The sequence below is a fragment of the Limulus polyphemus genome, unplaced genomic scaffold (assembly GCF_000517525.1).
Source record: "Limulus polyphemus unplaced genomic scaffold, Limulus_polyphemus-2.1.2 Scaffold1326, whole genome shotgun sequence".
NCBI lineage: Eukaryota > Metazoa > Arthropoda > Merostomata > Xiphosura > Limulidae > Limulus > Limulus polyphemus.
This window is the reverse complement of record NW_013666936.1, coordinates 178,392-198,893: the sequence shown is the minus strand read 5'-3', so window position 1 is coordinate 198,893 and position 20,502 is coordinate 178,392. Positions and strand designations below refer to the sequence as shown.

At 32.7% G+C, this 20,502-nt stretch overlaps 1 protein-coding gene across 2 annotated transcripts in view; it reads left to right on the top strand.

Moving 5' to 3' along the window:
* Positions 1-20,502, top strand: part of LOC106463109 (retinal guanylyl cyclase 2-like) — a 74,318-nt gene that overhangs the window by 13,723 nt on the left and 40,093 nt on the right. Inside the window, exons 2-6 of one of the 2 annotated variants that reach the window (XM_022390529.1) lie at positions 9,610-9,890; positions 11,117-11,486; positions 15,634-15,724; positions 19,198-19,279; positions 20,008-20,148. In XM_022390529.1, the coding sequence (XP_022246237.1) occupies positions 9,610-9,890; positions 11,117-11,486; positions 15,634-15,724; positions 19,198-19,279; positions 20,008-20,148 (965 nt within the window). Of the gene's footprint in view, positions 1-9,609; positions 9,900-11,116; positions 11,487-15,633; positions 15,725-19,197; positions 19,280-20,007; positions 20,149-20,502 lie in introns of both variants that reach the window. The other variant, XM_022390528.1, reaches the window with a different exon arrangement.

Below are 20,502 nucleotides of genomic sequence, written 5' to 3'. Positions count from 1 at the left end.
TTCGTTCGTTGTGAATTATAGCGTTTGTTTAAATTATAGCGTGACCTTGTGGAATTAAGTGTATTGCAAAGTTGTATTGAGAAAGAATAAACTAGTTTTATTTAAGAAAGGACTTGTATCGCTAAAGTTTTTTCGGAAAGAATTTATACGGAAAATTAACTAACGACTAGAGACGTAACAATATTGTTTTCGTAAAAATTAAAGGTGCGGTCTATCGGTCAAATAGTTATGTAATGATTGTAGCTTTAAGATAATGTGTTGGGTTATTCTTATTTATTAGGTTCAAAGTTAGGTTTTTGAGATGCTGTCTTAGTATTATAAAAATGATAAATAAAGTTATCAAAAGCTTGTTATGAAAACATCAGATGATAGTGGGAAAATGTCATGTGCCAAACAGATTAGTGGACATATATTTTTTCACATTATTATAGATATCAGGATTAACTATAACTTTTATAACACGCTCATAGTTGAAAGAGAAGAACATCTCTTCTTAAGCCTTATACTGCTCGAACAACAGACTGATAAATGACAACTAACCAACATTAGGCCCAGATTTAAACGGAAATATATGTTTTTAAAAATGATAGGTTTTTAGATACATATACAAATCCAGACATACGTATATGATTTAAATTCGGCCCTAGTGCTACATAAAGATTAACGTACGTATCGGACTGGGAATATTAGTTTCGCACTTTCAGCTGTTGGTGCGTTACAAGAGTAACAGTCTTCCCTGTTTTTCGGTTAAGAGTAGCTTCTTAAGGAGCGTATGCTGCCTACAATTTTCCCCCCTCTCTCTCTGATCTGCAGCTCGAAACAAGGGATGACTATGCCTGAAAAACAGGGATTTCTAACCTAACTGTTTACCCTATTGTGTAAGCATGAATAAACAAACAAAGAAATAGGATTTAAATTAAATATCCATGCCTACAATAACGAAAATATGTATTTCAAGCCACAGTTGTGAATGCCAAATCGGCCAATTTATGAACTTCTATCAAGAGGTTGGTGTACGAATTATTTCAGCTATAGATATTATATATATATATTTCTCTGCAATTTAAAGAGTCAAATAAGGGTCAGTAAATAATCGAGTTTTGTCACAGTAAACAACTCGTTAAGAATTTAAAAGGTTTTAATGATCATTCAGAAAATTAAGATATCAAATATGTTAAATATATGTGTTATATTACGATACTGCAAATTAAAAGGAACGAACTAGCTGTATCTGCCTAAGAAATGTTATCTGTAATATGTTTGGAAACAGTACGACAGATGGCTTAAATATTAAGAAATATATTATTAAAAAGTTTATGTTCAAATGTAATTTACATCAAGATACACATCCACACACATACACATTAGTATCAACTTTAGCTTTTCGGTATCTTTTTTTTTTTTAAATCAGAAATAGTTCTTTTGTTTATTTAAAGCACAAAATTTCCACCAATGTATGTGGACTTAGGTTACCATGGCTACATTGTATAATAAATGATTAACGTCATCATTACTTTTCATAAGTCACTAGTATGAAAAAAATATATGTGCTTATGTGCAGAGAAGCTTCAAGCATACAAACGTTACTTGTATTACATAGAGGCGATAAGAATTCTGCTTTAAAGCCTTTTAAACTTTAAAGTAGGTTCTAAATATCTTTGTTCCTTCGAGGCACTACCAGAAACTGTAGACAAAAACTATCTTTGTACGATATAATTTTTCAGGGGGCGTATAATGTTTTTTTCACACAGATGTTTTCGTTTTCTGAAGCTCTTGATAGCCCAAGACATTTAGAAAACGTGAATTCAACAAAATCAGATATCTGCTAGGAACAAAGTAATCGATTTTCAAAAGAGAGCATCTTACCTGCTTCTAATCCCTCTTGTCTCTATCCTGGTTTATTATTTACCAACTAACGTTTGCCGCTAGTTTTTTTTATGGATCTTATTCCAGTCTTCAGCTTCTCCTCAGAAGATTACAAGTTTAGTATTTTGCAGCAGCATCAATTCAGAAAATGGAAAGTGGATTTACTTCATTATCTCATCAACATCTCTCCTAAAGTAATGAGTTAAGCACATCGAACAACCAGTGCTATAGAACTCATTTGATATTAATACATATTAAAGCCAACTTTCACTTTGTAGTTCAAGTTTTTAACAATAATTCAAAAATGGAATGTTTACATGTCATTCTAAAAGAAATCACCCTTAAATGATTAACTATATATTTTATCTAGCTTCAAAACCTTAATTGCCTATTCTGAAATATCACGACTAGCCCTAGAACTGAGATTTTGGACTGTTAATGTTAACGTTACTCATGTAGAGTTAAGTATGTTTTATCTTCAGTCGTAGTCTAACAAAGGTTATTTTAACTTGTCACTCCAAGAACTTGGTATAATGTAAAGCAAAATCAGTACTTCTGGATCTGAGTATCACATATCATAGTAAAAACGTAACTCCAACCCCTTAGTTACATAGTTAAGATATGCAATTTGTAGTATTGGAAGTCAGCCAAATTACTGTTCCATGCAAAATCGACATTTCTCTAAGTAATAGCTTATTAAACGGTTACACACCAAAGTCTGTCCTGTAACTAAGAGTTTAGCAAACTGTTACGCCAACATTAGTTTTGTAACTAAGGGTTTAATAAAATGTTACACCTACATTAGTACTGCATAGCACCAGCCCCAATCCCATAACAAAGAATTTAACACTGAATAGCATGAACACAGACCTGTGAGTAAGATTTGGTATATTTTATCACAAACATTCTTCTTGTCCAATCATAAGGTAATACCGTCCTCAGTTGCGTAATAGAAAGTTTCATCTATATAAATAAACGTCAATTTGTGTATGGATCAGTTTCTTATACGTTTCCACATTTCTTGATCAATCTACACCAAACTTAACACAGTGATAAAGGATGACATGAGGAAGGTCATGAGGGAAGTTTAGACCGCCCATCTAATTTCATATAGATAGAATTATTGAAAACAGTATGTCTTTCTTTTCAACATTGGTACATTTATGTATATATTTTTTGCATTCTTAATGTTTATTATGTTAAGAAAAAATAGAAGCACAATTTTCTACCCTTGGTTACAAACGAGTTATTTCATCCATCCAACGGACGGGTTCTCCAGCTAGTATTGAATAACACCAACGCCAATCCGGTAATTTAAAGTTTCATATGTTGTATGGCACTAACATCTTTCCTTTAACTGAGAACATCATACCATCAACATAAGTAATAAATTAGTATTGTTTTATACAAGAACATCAATCCTTTAACCGAGAGTGTAATATATTATAGACTAAATATTAATCATGTAATTAAGTCTTCGTTATATTGTAGCACGAACAACAGTCCTCTAATTAAAAGTTTAGTATTTTATGGCACCAACAAGAACCCTGCAAATAAAGGTTTAATATATTATAGCACCAACATCAATCCTATAGTAAAGATTTTAGTACATTATATAGCACGAACAAAACCCCCCTAGCTACGAATCTAGAATTCTATAGCAATAGGGTTTAGTGTACTATAGTACCGAAGTCGGTCCTCTAGGTTCAAGTTTAGCATTGCTTAGCAGTGACAACGTTTATTCCTTACAACAAGTATAGTATAGGAACATCAGTTCTGGAACTAAGGTTTAAGTTTACTATCTCATCAAATATATTTGTGTTCCAGCAAAAGTTCTTTAATGAAAAGAAATATTGCTGACTTACGAAACGCTTACTCACGTGCCGACACCCATAGCACCGAAGGCAATAGACATAACTACAGGATTATCCTTCTGGATGAATTAGATCAAAATTATATCATATTGTCAAGTAAAAACAAAAAAACATACAGAATGGAAATGCCTTAATGATTAGGTTTAAACGACATTTGCGTCAATATGTCTCTCATCACTGTCCAAGACGATCTTATAACCTTTCATGTCATTTAGGTGATTGAAAACTATGTTATTCCAGGAACACCGGTTATACTCTAGAAGGTTTTCTTGTTATGCTAAACGTAATTTCATGGTTGACTGCTTTCGGTTACTTCGCTAGAATCCTACGTGAACTGTCAGAAGTGAAACCGACACTAACTTTAAAGTAAAAATGTATCTATTCTCCTAAAACCACGAGATAATTTATTTATAACGAGATGTAGTTGTTTGAAAATAGTTTTTATATACAATAGGCCGGAACGGCTGCGTGCATGTATTGTGTAGCTATGTAAGACAGCGAAAGCGAAACCACATTGAGTGTAATATGTAAGCGTTGAATTGTTATTCTTTAACATTCAGTTCTTTTCCCAAACAAACATCACTGCTGCACAACTGAGAAGAGAGAAAATAATTCAAACATTCACCTTATGTCTCCTGACCTTCTAAGTCGTTTTAGCCCCCCTCCCAAAAAAGACATTCACCTGACCTTTTCTGAAGTAAACAATTATAATGCGAAACCTATCAATAGAAATAGTTACATAATTATTTATCTATTTATCTGATCACTCTTTAAGGCCATCCTTTAGGTATGTGCCTAATTAGTATATAATTCTATCAATTCGTTAGCTATCAATCAGTTCTATTGATTACCCCGTGTAATCTTCTATATAATACTTATCCACCTAAGTATGTTTATGTTATAAAAGACCATTTAGCGTGGCTGAAAACTTAAGCCTACAGGTTAAAACAAGTGTTCAAGTTTGTATTAACATTAAAGAAGGAAATAAACTGACTGTTACCGGACTAGACGTTAAATTATTTTCTAATTCTCACGAAACATGTAAGTGTATACAGTCCATTGAAGTCCCATGTCATACCGTCTTTTGGGAAGTAAGTAGTGGGAAGTAAGATTTAATCATTAATACGCGTTCCATAATTGTATACAATTTAAGATTTTTTTATAATTACACTTTATACCTTAAATATTAGACACGTATTATTTAACGTTTAACTTTGTGTTTCGTACATTTAAACATTAACTGGTAGATACAAGTAAACTTATAAATCAAATGAAATATTGATAACATAACATTATCTTTATAATCTATCCAATAAATCTATGAGTTGCTTATTGCACAATATATTACATACACAACGAAGAAGTATTGTTATATGTTCAATACCGTACTGTCGATTCACGTGAATTGGTGAAGTAATGTTACGGTACATCGCAGATGTTTCGTAACTATTAGTGATTAGCATATATTTGTAGGCCAGGACTTAGCTCAAATAGTGTTTCAACAAGTGTTTCGTCTACTTGCAAAGGATTTATCGCAAAACGAGAGCTCATCAAATGGACCTTTAAGCAGTAAAAGTATTCGTTCAGTCGCCAACTATAAGACATTTAGCGACTAAATTTTCATAGTATTCACAAAGAGGCTACTGAAGAATACAAGTATGTTAAACCGTAAAATACCTAGCAGTGAATATTAAAGTTCACATCTCAGGAGTTTGAAATTTGGTATTAGCTCGTTTATCATAAGCTCAGGCACAATGAATCGCGTGTTTGTTTTACTTTTACTAATTACAAGAATGTCAAAGCTACTCGTACTGGGAAATTAAAAGGCTTGGAAAGAAAGCAGTTTAAAATTTTCTTATCATGATTCAATCGTTGGACTTGATTCTTTCAATGTCTCAAATAAGTAGTGGTGATATCATGATACGTATTCTGAGAAACACTAAAATCAGTTCACCAGATTTATACTTCCGGATATTTTATGTTCTAAAGAAAGAGTTTCTTCATTCAAAATGACTGAAACTGACAACGTTTATACATTAGAACACGTGTTTTACATCGTGAATATAATCTCGATAGGACTACTAATCAAATAACAGGCAACAAACAGAATGTTTGAAAGTTGTATTTATAAAACTATTTAAGGAATTAAACAGTTTTTAAATAGCAAACTATTTAAGAAAATATAAGCCCTAAACATTTTAAAATTATTCAGCAGGTTTTGCCTACTGATTACTGATAAACATAAAACTTTCTGGATATATATATGCTGATCAATTTGTACTTCTTATGGATCCTTTTTACTAACATGTGGATCCCATACAGAGATATTTATGTTCTATGAGGTAGTTATGGCAGCAATTCACGTTATCGGTATTTCTGCAAATGGAATTACAGAAGAGTTTTGATAAGTCTGTTAGAAATTATAATAATTTTTACTGTATCGAGATTATTTGGTCTTATGTATTCTTGTAGGAGGGTCCTATGTGGTCTTCTGTGGTTCTATGCGGTGTTTGTTGTTGCTACTAGTGAGTATATCGTTCATATGTAACCTTGTGTATATTTTTCACGGAATCGTAGATAGACTTTTATATTATCACCAGTATAAAAACCCGTCAAAAATGACGGGAAACCAAAGCTTACCAAAATTGGAATCCTCCATTTGCAGCTTTGCCGCTCTTAAACAGACATAAGAAAAATAAAGGGCCTTCTAGCTTCGGAAAACCAAAGCCTATCACGAGCAACATCTTCTTTACCTAAAGAGTATGGCCCAGAATGGCCAGGTGGTTAGGACGCTCGACTCGCAATCTGCAGGTCGCGGGTTCGAATCCCCGTCACACCAAAACATGCTCACCCGGTGTCCGGACTAAGACGCCAGTCCTACTCCCGGATACACACCCCCAAATTCTCCAAATATGGTGTGAGAAACACCATACGCAACTACTACTACCTAAAGAGTGTAAAGATCTACATATTGGTGCCTTTGGGTAAAAGATTAAACATGTGATTGCATACACACCTGTTCTTCTTCTGAAGAAAAGTCGTCCTCTTCCCTATAGATAATTTGTATCTTCAGTCTGTTTTAACAAAGGCTTTTTCGTAATAATTCCCAAGCATAGATTTGCGCTAATTTTTCACAGGATTCTTCCTGGCTTTCCTATTCGGATCCTACCTAGATTTGACGTCATAATGATGCGAATGATGTGGTGTCACACAAATAACGCCATGCTTGATCTAGTTCTGGGAACGCCCTCCTTGACAAGCTTTTATATAGCAGAAAAATTGCTGAAATTTAGAAGCTGTTTACGCTAACGTTATCGAATAAATTCAACTAAAATGGGAACGGGCAATCAAAAGAGGAAGTATTATAAGAAAAAAAAAGGTGGAACTGGACTCTTGTAACTCACGAAATTCGGAGAAATCGAGCGTGCCCGACTGACTCACCCATCGACACTTGGCTTTTATATATATTGATACCTATAAGTGACAACATAGCAATTGTTTTGTATTAATAATTACATTTTGTTCTCAAAATGAATATTAATGATTGAGATTTTTAAATTTAGAAAAAAAGATATAGTATTCATAAATCTTAAAACCTCCCCCCCAAAAAAAAGTAAAAAAGTTTTCAAAAACAGAGTGAATTAATTAAAGACTGTTGCACAATAAGTCAAAGTATGTAGATAATATTAAACATTTATACAATATTCAAGCAGTAAACTGTATAACAAAACACTTTCGTTAAATTGTCGACACAAAACGTCATCCGTCAAATGCTCAGAAGAACTGGCTGTGGAAGCAAGACTTTTATAAAGGACAACGTTAGATAATGTTCTTCTTCTTTCTTTTGTTTCTTATTAAATCCCTAATGACCTCATTAGATTCTAATTGTACGCCTTTATTTGTGGAAGGTAATAAATGACAAACCACAGCAAGTAAGAAAGTGACAATCGATAGTAACCAACATTAGTTTTAGGATCGCAATCCTATTATTCTGAACAAACCTATACTTTACAGAACCAACCAGATTTTTTAAAAATATGTGGTGGTAGTTTTAGTTCTATAAAACAGCGTTGATAACGTCCTTTATAGTAACGCCATGTAATCTAGATTAGCAGTATATTGTCATCACCAGCAGTATCAAACCTTATCGAGCATCATTATTCACGTTAATTGTTTAAGCTAATATCACGTGACACTAAATGCTCTTTAATTAGGACAATTTCATAAAAGTTAGCAAATTTATGCTTAAAAGTTGACAATGAATAATCAATAATAACCGTCCACCTTTATGATTATTTTGAAAACTTGAGCTAGAAACTGCTAATCTAGTTTGCTTGCCCTAACCAATATTTATGTGTCAGCACGTCCCTGCACCCTATAGTTTTGCTTCCTTAAATCAGTCGTCTTTAATCCGAATCACAAAAACTAAAAACGGTCTATTTTTACTTTTAGAAATTGTAGTAAAGATTTTAGACCGATAGCTCACGTGACATTTTGCGTAGGCGTGCGCTAAATTTTTTGTCAAATTTGAGTGGTTCTGTTGAATAACTTTGCAACTGTGGTTTATATTTAGACCAAATTTCACACCTAATTGCAGTTATAAAGGTATATCAGTGTACTAAATTAAAAAAAAAAAACTCCATAAAAGTTAAATATGTTTTTCTATCAAATAAAGTCAACGTACTTTCGATGCGAAGAAAAAAAAAAGGAAAGAATTGAATCAAAATTTGAGATTTTATATTTCATGTATCTGTTAATGGATTGCTTTGAAATTTGGTAAGTGAAGTAAGTGTTCAGTAAGGCACATCCATTGAAAATATGTGATAGTTTGGATTACCACAGTCCATGCCACAGAAAGTGGAAAGTCACTAAACTATCACTCCTGTTAATAACACACAGTGTGTCCTGCAAGTTTTTTGGTCGCACGACACACTACCGTGTGTCCTGATATATATATATCAAAATAAATGCAACAAGGCAAAGAGCTAAAATCTGAACGGGAGGTCGAGAAATTTACAATTTGTACATCAGTAGTCTGTCTGGAGTGTAATACAGCTGAGTCATTAATTTATTAAATGCAAAAAGATATACAACGGACTGTCTGCAATGTGCCCAGCTCAGGTGTCAAATCCCAGGTTTAACCATTGTAAACAATGGATCTTATAGCTGATGGTATTAGTACGTTACTTTCCCGAAAGTGTTTACTCGACCAAGGAAAACCTTTATTAGAAAAGAACAGGAGTCAAGTCTTGTGTATTAGTGTATGATGTACATTATTCTGACTAGAAAGTGTTTTTCGACGGCCAAGGAAAAACCTTATTTATAGAAAGTAACGGGTAGTAGGTCTTGAAGTCTTGTGTATTAGTGTATTAGATACATTACTCTGACTAAACAGTGTTTACTGGACCAAGGAAAGCCTTACTTAAAAAGTAACGCGTGGCAAGTCTTTTTTGTCAAGCAACAACTTGGGACGTTCACTTCTGGTTTAGTTAAGCTAATTTAAAATGTTTGTTTAGTAAGTAAGTTTAAAGTATATATCCAGAATGGGAATATCAGATAAGGTGGCTGGTTTCCTTCTTAAAGTATAATTAACTAGCTTCCATCTTTGGATACTAAAATTAAAATTGATACTTTAGATCTGTTGATGCCTCATCTTCATTGGATTAGCCACGAATGATTATGTCTGTTTTCAAAGACGGAGGAAAAATGTATTTTTGTAACAGATGACGAACAGTTAAATGCTTAATTTGTATTGATCGTGTAACTCTTTCATTTCTCTTGCCTCCCATTATAAAAACAAATAGACGCGTGACCTATTACATCTTGTATATGTTTTCAATAGTTATACATTCGCGTTATTATTTTCCAGCTATCATCCTTAGTATGGACCTCACGATGTCGCTGTTAAGGAACGTGCTAACTGCTGCTGCTGAACTTGGCTGGGCAGACGGAAGATTCGCATTCTTTGTCTTACACGTGATGACTACATTACATCCCACTTCAATACCTACTTTATCCACATCGTCCCTCGACATTCTTCGAGCACTCTTCGTAGTGACCGTGGTGGCTACGAACGTCACTTACGAAGAAGTCTGGGAAAGCCACGAAAACGAGGCCGTTTTCCAGGAAATACTCAACGGAACTTCGACTGTAAGAACGGTGACGAATTTCTTTCATTATCTTTTGATTGACAGGATTGTGTTATCTTTGCACTGTCTGCACATAATGACGAAATAAATGAGTTTGTTTACAAAATTGTTATCTTTTGTTTTTCTGTCAAATATATCTTGATTATAAACACTTTTTCATCAAAAAACTTGCTCAGTAAAATTCTAGAAATATTCTGAATTTACTGAAGTCTATTTTTTCTGGTTTCAGTATTCATTTGTTTTTTATTATCAGTTTACATTATCTTCATTGTTTCTAAAGATACAGTGCCCTATGTCTCACTATATTGAATACGCTGAAACAAAGCTATGTAAAGCAAAATTTTAAGCTGCATATTTCTGGTAATTTTTACGATAAAATTACCATATAAAATACAATTATATTTACCACGTCTTTAAGACAATGATAATAATTTGACGCGATAAGCTAGTCACATAATTCAACTATATCCTGTATTTCTGTTCAGTCTTCTTTTGTTTCTTTGTTTTCGTTTTAGTGGTTATTAAATGTGTATATCCCAAGCTGTCTAAAAGCATTCTTCTGGTGTTTCTTCTGTTTTTATGGACATAGAGACGAGCTTCATCTGTACTACTAACAGTTATTATATCAATAATTATAGCGAACGGTTTTAGTAGCACTGATACTATTAGAAGTAATTACTACTACGACGCTAGTCGTAGCTTGTTCTAGTCCTAATTCTTGTAAGAAAGGCGGCAACAAAAGGCTGACTGGTACTAACTCTATTAATAATGGAATGTGTTACAACTAATAGTGATTGTTGGAGAAACAGCGCATTCAATCAATCTTTATCTGGTTTGTTGAAATACAGAGTATTGTAGACTGATCTTCAGTGTATTAAGTTAGTCAGTTTGAGTAATGATTACATGATCCGTAGAGTTCAGTGCTTGAATAAGCACTCTACCAGCTTAAACGTAACATGTTAACTAAGTTATCGAGTAAACTGAATCTGGAATCTTGATTACCATCGTGTTGAGTACAGTCAAAGACAAAAAAAAAGCTAATTATAAAACTCATGATAATGTATATTTAAATTTGAAAGTCATTTTATCAAGTAAAAAGAATTACATATGCTATATATATATGTATAATGTATATAATGTAATGTCAAAAGTAACAATGGTTTACTTCCATATGCGAAAAACGTGTTGTTTTCATTCTGTTTTTAATATATTTTCCTCCTTTTTTAGGATGAAGTTTATAATTTTTATCGCCAATATTCCTCACTATCATTATTTCTTACTGCTTTACGGAGATCTCACCAGGAGGCAGGTGGAGCAAATTTATCACTTTATACAAGAAATGCTGTTTTCCCTACATTACTGGGACATGGTGAAACGGATGAAGTCGGCGACCTCGTGGTAAAGTTTGTATTGCTTGATTTCTGGCCAAGTGCTCGTGTTTTTAGAACAGCAGCAGAATTGAATGTTGACCAAAGAGAGGACCTGTATGTTACAGATAACCACTGGAAAAACAGTATCGATTGGCCTACTGGTCAACCGTTAATCGCGGATCCAGACTGCGTTATACAGGACTTTGATTGTTCTGAATCTATAGATGGTAAATACCACCCTCAGAAAACTTACACATAAATATATATAATTATTAAACATAAGTTATATGTATAACTAATATGCCTAGATACATAAAGATTATAAACACAAAATGTATAATAAGCGCATATTAAGTATTATCAAAATGCCTTTAGACAAACTGAGTTTGAAGTGTGTGTGCAATGTGCACTTCCGTTTCTTGTGAAAAGGATAATCTAAAACGATATTATTTCACAGAAGCTAAGATATAAGTTGACACAGAAGAAAAAAAGATGAGACAATCAAATAAAAGGGCAAAAAAAAAGAAAAAAGAAGATAAAATCGCAAAAAAAGACCAATTTTGAAAGGAAATTTATTCAAAAAATTTAAAAATTCTTATTTCTAGGCCGATTTTTATGATTGGAAAACCAAAGTAAGGGTTTTCAATAGTGGAAAATCTAATGCTAGCGTTAGATTGTCAGAATTCTGTTCAATAATCAACTCAAAGGACAAACAGTGCTTTAATTATATTCTTCCCAAGCAAGCCAGTTAGTTCCTGGTCAAGATAGTATTAAATCCATTTAAATCCCTTTAGAATATTCAATAATGTCTAACGTTTTAACCTGCCAAGGTTGTTTGAGATTGACTCAATAGGCTGGGAGTAATTAACCAACAGCCTTTACAAAATTACCCTAGTAGAAATAGGGTTAAGTTCAATTTGGACCCATTAGAACATTCTCCATAGTCCATAGTGTTTACATACAAATTTCGGTTGAGATTGGCCCAAGAGGCTCAGAAGAGTTAAAGTGCAAATAAACACACAAACGCCTTTATATATATGCTATGGTTGCTTGACCAGCTCCGGAAACAAGAAGACTATAGATCTAACTTGCTTGTTTTTCTGAATGGTAATAAACTAATTAAAGTTAAAATATAATAAAATAAGTTAATAAGTGGTGTAAATGATAGTAATAATATATTATTAATCCCTACCCTAATTTTGATTTGTGAATGATTAAAATAATATTGGCAATAATTATGCTTCACTTAGTTTACTTAGTTGTTTTTTCATGCAGTTGATGATATAAGTAGCGCCTCAATCGCTACTATGACTGTTGTACCCTACTCGGCCTGTTAAACCCTGATAGATGACGAAAGGCCTCGTCAGCACTAGGATATGATAGATATGTTGTGTTTGATATATTACATATTTTTCTTTTTGTTACCCCTAAGTTCTTAGAATTGATAATCCGTAAACACATCAGATGCAAAAATAATTCAAAACTCAATAGTTGAAAAATTATACAAAAGCTGTCTGACAATCCATGAACAGGGTAGATATAGAACTGTCCCAAAGACTGAAGAGTTAGAAAACTATAAAGAATTGTCTAGACTATTCGTGAGCAGAGAAGATATAGGACTGTCCCAAATATTGAATAGTTAAGAAATGTACAAAAACTGTCTTAACAATTCGTGAACAAGGGATATATAAAACTGTACCCAAAGACTAAACAGTTATAAAATTATATAAGAATTGTCTCCATACTCCGTGAAAAGAGCAAATATAAAACCATTTTAAAGAGTGAACAGTGAGAAAATTATGTAAGGAGTTCCCCGTCAATCGTTAACAGAGCAGATATAAATGAAAGTTTTGCTATTTCTCTCTCTTCTGCTGGATCTTTTTCAGTGTAACAATCTGTGCTATCTCTTCTGATTGGTTGAACAAAATAGACCTTCCACAGTGTTTAGACAGAAAAATAACTCTCTTGTATACTTTATGGTTACGAAATTCTGTTAATAAAAACAAAGGATAAACATATGAAGTAAAAGAGCAGAACACTTGTATTTCTTATTCTGTGGAGCGAATAGGTTCAAATAAACACAATAACTTTGTAAGAAACGCATACAAGTATAAATACCTTTAGACTGACTTATAAAAATATTTAGCATAAAAATTTTGACCTGATCTAGTGAAGTGTTATTGGGTTTATGGCCGTGAACACCGTTAAAAAGTGAATGTACCTAACCCGTGACTCGACATAAGTTCATTCACTAAATGCAAAAAAAAACAAAAAAAAAACATGAAATGTGCTATGGCTTTTTTTTAATTTTTAAATGTTCTACTAATAAGCTTTATTTTATCTTATCCGCAAAACTCCTCCCACAGTTTAAGTCCTAGTTGGATGAAACTTCGCACGATTTTACAACATCATAAGGGGAAGTTCCAAATACAGTTTCATTACAAGTGGATCTCTTGTAAAAAAAAAAAAAAGTTTGTTTAGTGCATTTGCCCACCTTTTTTAAAGAAATAAGTCAATAACAGCTTTATATCACACCAAAATGAAAATTGTTATGAAATAGACCCTGGCTAAAATTTAAAAAATAATAATACCTTATTTTATAACATTTTTCCCAAAATCGCTTTCTTAATGGAGGAATGGTACTTCTTTCGTTTTTAATAATGTACATTATTTTGTACATTTATTATTATCAACGAAATCAATTTTTAATAAAACTTCTAAAATTGTTGTAAAGTGGGTTTAATGCAGAATTTAAAAGTGAGTCTTTCTAGGAAAGTGACTTTTCTTCTGGAAAATCCAAGCGTTCGCTATGAATTCAGTTGTTATGTGAACAAAGGAGTCACAAGTCCTTCGTACGGAGTTCATTGCATACAAATTTGCAGGAAAAGTGCCTTATCACGGAAAAAGTCTGAAACTTTGATAAAGAAAATGAAACGTCAGGATGCAAGTCAGAGAATGAAAGAGCAAGAAATATATAGGCTTCCTGAACAAGTTATGAGGCAAGATGCAGTGAGAAGAAGCCAGGAACAAGCCCGAAATACAGAAGCATATCAAGATGAAGCTAGAAGAAGTCAGGAGCAATTTTGTGACAGAGAAGCACACCGCTTAGCTCGCCAAGATCCTGACCGAACAGCCGCCCTTAGGGCGGCGTTTCTGCTAGTACACTATAATAGGCGTAAATAAATCTTAACTGCGTTTTGTATAAAGGCCTAGTTGTAGGTTAAGATCCTGTTTGTCCTAAGACAGAGTATTTACACACACACACACATATATATATATATATATATGTTTATCTACAAATATTAGGTCCACGCTTAATTGGTTAAGAAAAATGTAGTTAGGGTAAAAGCTACTAATATATGTGGTTTGATCTTAACGTAAAATCTGATTTATTCTTATATCATTCATGATGTTAGAAAAACACGTAGATTCAAGAAGTCTTGATAGAAATGAGTAAGAACTCTTTTATCCGAGCGCTTTCGAAAAGTGGACTCTTCTTCTTTAGTTTGCCTCTGAAGAAGAAAGGTTCACCTTTCGAAAGCGCTCGGGTTATATGGTTTTTATTTATTCTTATATCATTTGTATTCCTACGTGGGTATACACGTACTTGTGCATATTTATATATGTATTTTTTATGTTTGTGTGTATATATGCATATAATTATTGTTTATACTTATATATATATCTGTATAGATGTTTCAATATTTAGATGTATATTGGTAAAATAGTTGAATTCAGAAGTATTTAATGAACACTCTTGTTGTCTTAAAAACATAATCATTTATTTATTAACTTTATTTAGGCTAAAAATCTGGTGTTTAGTAGTAATAAAATAGTTATACTAATACATTGAAAGTAGGAAGATCTTAAAGTTGAGCGAAGAATTTATTAGAACAGTTATTAAATCCCTGAAGAGTTAGCCATAAAGTTTCTGACTTGACAAAGAGCTTCGCATGCTTGTCGAAATCACGTGACCGATACTTCAAAGTAGAAGCAATGTGCTGAAAAAAAAAAGACCTTGACGTTTTAAAATTATCAACTTTGAAATAAACAGTTAAAAGAATAAATACTCACTTTATAAGTTATTTATTGAAGTTCAACATAATTACAGAACATATACAAAATAATGTTTATTATTTTTGCGAATTTTATATGCAGGTTCTGATTGAGTTCAATATGCGGAATCGTTATCTTTGTAATGTTTATTTTTTAATTTACTCAGAGAAGATAGCAGATTAAATATGTAACGAACACTTATTCAGTTAGAAATAAAATAACCAAACTAATTTATTTAAAATATATTTTAATACATTCATAAGTCATTTTTACCTTGGTTAATCGACCAATTCAAAGAGATTCTAATTTTTTTACCAGATACTGCTCTGAATACTGAAGAAACTGTCGGAGTAATTGTTGCTTTGTTAATCTGTGTCGCTGGAGCTCTCGGGATTACTGCTTTCGTCAGGTAGGGAGCAGCACAGTCCATTTGTCAACTTTGTTTTCATTAATTATCTTGTTATCTGTCTAATATATATCTATATCACTCATATATATATTTAGAATACTCTAATTTCTTGTTGAACATAGAAATTAATATACATGCTTTAAAATCAAATGGCATAAAAGCATATAGAAACCATATTACAAATTATAAAAAGACCGCACATATAAATATATGAAAATGTATTCTATGTAAATAAAGTTTTAATACTTCAATTTTTTTTAATACCCACTTGCTATTACATCTATTGGAAAAGAAACTTAAATAAATTTTGTGCTCATTTATAAACGTAAGCAATCCCGGCAAGTCGTGTGACATTCTGCCATACAAGATATTTCACCAGGTAGTGAAAATTAGAACAAATCAGTATAAATTTTGCCAAATGATCGTAAAGGCATTCTGATATACGGGTATTAGCTTGTAATTACAATGGAAGAGTGGCGTCGTACCCACAGGACATGGGTGGGTACGTCCTCTCCCTCAAATGCTTTCCATACATTGTTTAGATAATCCCAAATCCATGTATAAACATTTTATTGAATATGTTCAAAATATTTGTCTGTATTTAAAACCAATAAGTTAACCAAAGTAACAATGGAAATTTAATGATATGAAAATTAAAAGGCACCCCATGTATTATTGTTTGTATGATTATTATTATTAACTCACCACTAATAACAAAAGTACTTTGTTTTCAAACTGTACCCATCGTCCCCCCCAAAAAAAAACACAAAACAACAACAAATAGCTGCATGACGTCACTGTAATGGGGCTTCTACAACTCATTACATTAGGTCTGTTTTTAAACAGGTAGGTTTGGAGAGGTTGCTGGCAGTTAACATTTATTTTAATTGGTAGACATATTTAAGGTAGAAGCATCAGAAATACCGAAAACCGAGGAACGCCTACTAACCCTCATCTTTGTTGGTATTTTCAACTTGAATGTCACCTTTTGCAACGTATGGGATAAACAGCCAAGTCAGAGATCTTTGAGTTAGAAGTGCTGACCAAAAGAACGGCAACCAGTAAGAAGCAGCTGTTTCCTACAGAGCTATTTTAAACTAATAATGGGATTAACTGTGACAGTTTTAACAACCACCACAACTGAAAGTGTAAAACGTATTCAACGGCATATTGCAGTACCTTGAACCTTTCGATTCGCAGACCGGAACAATATTCAATAATTGAATAAATACACCAGTTTGAATATTCAATAAGTCCTAACCTCTGTTTTACACTACTCATATCTGAGTAGAATTAAAAAAAAAACGTAGTTGTAATTTTCGAACATATAAAGTAGCAAACGTTCGTTCAAGCACACAGCAATGAGCACAGTAAATTTTCTTCGACTGGATGATGTTACACAAACTAACTGAAAACTGCGAAATTTGTTTTTAACTCTTTAGTTACCAAATTATGTATCCTGATAAAAGGTTTTCAGCAACAGATTGGAATTGTTAAACACTTTCGAGACATTTTCAGTACTTGTTCTGTTAGCCTTATAATCAGAAACTAATTACAGTATGATGAAGCATATCTAACAAACTTAGACTAATATTTACAAAAAAGCGTATAATGAGTTTTATAGCACTTAAAAATACCCTTTGATTAATTAAATCCACAGTGTTTTTTGCTCACAAAATTCGCCTTAGTGACTTGAAAGCTTGCACACGGATTTACGTAAACATGTTACAATTTATTAATTTATAAGATGATTATTAAACTTTCTATATATACTATTATGTAAACATTAGTGTAGCGGTGATATCGTGAAAAAAAGAACTGACTTATATTTTAACATTGAAATCCGATTTAATTGAACAAAAAGATAGAACGAACTATTGTCAATAAGTGTTATGAAAAACATTCTCTGTCAGGTCTGTTGATTCCACAACAAGATAGAAACAAAGGAGAGTACTATCATAAACAAATAGGAAATTAGCACTAGCAAAGAAGCTTTTTGTGCACTACCAAACTATTAATAATTAGAAAACAAAGCCACCACCAATAAAAATAAACTGAAACGTAATCTAAAAAGGCTACCCCTCCAGTGGCACAGTGGTATATCTGCGGACTTACAACGCTAGAATCTGGGTTTTGATACCCGTGGTGGGCAGAACACAGATAGCCCACTGTGTAGCTTTGTGCTTAATTACAAACTAAAAAGGTAGTTTGTTAAGCAACCAAATTCCAATAAATAAAACGTAATTTGATTAAGTAAATTAGCTGTATTGTAACTCGGTAGTAATATTAGGGATATCAAGAAAGTTTTTCAAACATAAAAGAAAAGATTAAAAAGCCAAAAGAAGCCGGTCTGAATGGTTTCTTAAGTATGCCACATCCAAAACAGAGTTAAGTACATTTAATAGCAAGAATTAACTAAAACGTTGCGTCGAAACGTTGATAGTTAAACTTTTTCCAGTATAATAATGTAAATTATTGAAATGAACAGAAAATTATCTAAGCAGGGCTCACGTCTATGTCTTTACTTACCGAACAAGGCTCGAACCAGCTAAGTTGCTGTGAATGAAATATAGCAATATTTGGTGTTTACATCATGTTAGGACGGAAATGGGCAGGACTTTTTTTCCGAGGTCCTTCAAAAATAGCATTTAGCACTATAATTCGTAAAGTTGCGAGACTATGAGGACTTGTAGCATTGAAACATAATAGCTTAGCAAGCAGACTTGCAGTGTGGAATCTCGTTTGGTCTTCAGAACAAAATAGTAAGGTGATATAGAAAATGTATAATTCTACCAAAAATAAAATATGTATCATTAAGAGAAACGAGATATAGCCTATCGGTGTATTATCCGCAAACTCTAGTCTGTTCTAGAAACATGTTGAATAAATGTAATCGTCTCAAAGCGTCTGTAAAAATAAAAATAAAAGTTATTAGTTCTTGTTGTAACAATAACATACAGGACTAATGACCCCCCTCCAAATTAGGGCCATATAACTTGTTTGGTGCTTCTAGTGTTTTAAAGTAAGGTAAACGCTAAGAACAGGTGTCTCATTCAGCATGTTTGGTGCTTCTAGTGTTTTAAACTAAGGTAAACGCTAAGAACAGGTGTCTCATTCAGCATGTTTGGTGCTTCTAGTGTTTTAAACTAAGGTAAACGCTAAGAACAGGTGTCTCATTCAGCATTGTTTGGTGCTTCTAGTGTTTTAAACTAAGGTAAACGCTAAGAACAGGTGTCTCATTCAACAGCTTAGGTGTCGTAAATCGATTGGAGTTATCTTAAACTGTAATATAACTAAAAGAACAAACCAAGGAAACTTTCATAGGCTCAAATTAATTATTAATATATATGAAAATCTTGAGATCTCGTAGGCAACATAAGACTAAGTCAAGTTGTCCGAGAAAACTAAAGACAAATTTGAAAATGATAAAAATTTTGTTCGTTTCTAAACCCAAGAAATAAATTCTTTTACAGGAAGAAGCTTATTTTCAAGGAAATGAGAAGAAAAGTTTTACTAACAGTCGATGACATCGTTTTGACCCAGCCAAGTAAAAAGGCAAGTGATCACTATTACACTTTTATTAGATACTTTTTTCTATATTGAAAATTTTGTTAAGACTTTACGTCGCCATGTGTGTTTCATATCTAGAACTGCGGGACTTTGTTTTTTTGCTTTTAGTCACGTTCTGTAGACCCCCCCCCCCCAGTGGCACAGCGGCATGTCTAAGGACTTATACTGCTAGAAGCAGGGTTTCGATACCCGTGGTAGACAGAGCACAGATATCCCTTTGTGTAGCTTTGTGTCGAACAAACAACAACAACTCGTTTTGTAACGACAACATTTGTCAAACACATAAATTTAATTCAAACCTATCACTCTAACCTTGAGGTACAGCCAGCTGTTCAGAATTTACCCACTAAAGATTAATCCTAGAAAGAAAATAAGTTATAATGTTTCTTTAAATTTATAACTGTCCAAAATATGTTGTAGCTTTATGCCAATATTTTATCAATCTTGCTATTCCTCAAATTAATTAGATTTGTTTAAAGTAAATCAGTAAACTAAGTTTTATAAAAAAGTTTTGCATTGGAATATTAAAATTTCATATAGACGTGTTTTTATTGAAATCGCTATTATAAATTACACAGTAGCTGAATAGTGATTGAATTACTTTTGTTCTGAGCGTTCTCTTTCGAAGTATAATATTATTTTTGTTCTCATGTCATTAATAGTATGAGATATATTTTTAAATATATAGCATTTACTTCTACATTCTGCAACAGATAATCCACGATGGATCCACCTTTGATAAGCCAGACATCCTTAAAGCCTCCCATGATTCCTTACGACCTCATACCCACATGAGCACAGGAAAAAGCGATCGACCTACAGGAACTGGACAACTCAGCAGTGGTCGCCTGAATGTAAAGAAATAATTTATTTGCTTTGTTACGTATTACAATTTATACCAGAAGAGCCTCCAATTTATTACGTAACGTATTACAATTTCAAATAGCCTAAACTTGAGTTAAATTGTAATTTAGATTTAGAAGTTAAATAAATGCCGATATGTATCCAATTTATGATACTTGCAAACAAGATTGATACACACAGTTATTTTTATACAAATATATTTTATATACATATGCACTACCGGCACTTGTATTTAATTTTTTAAAAATCATAATAAATAATTAAAAACAATGTTTTATATTTACACAATAAAAACTTCATTGAAGCCGTACTGCTTCCACTTTAAAATATCTCTCTACAAGTAC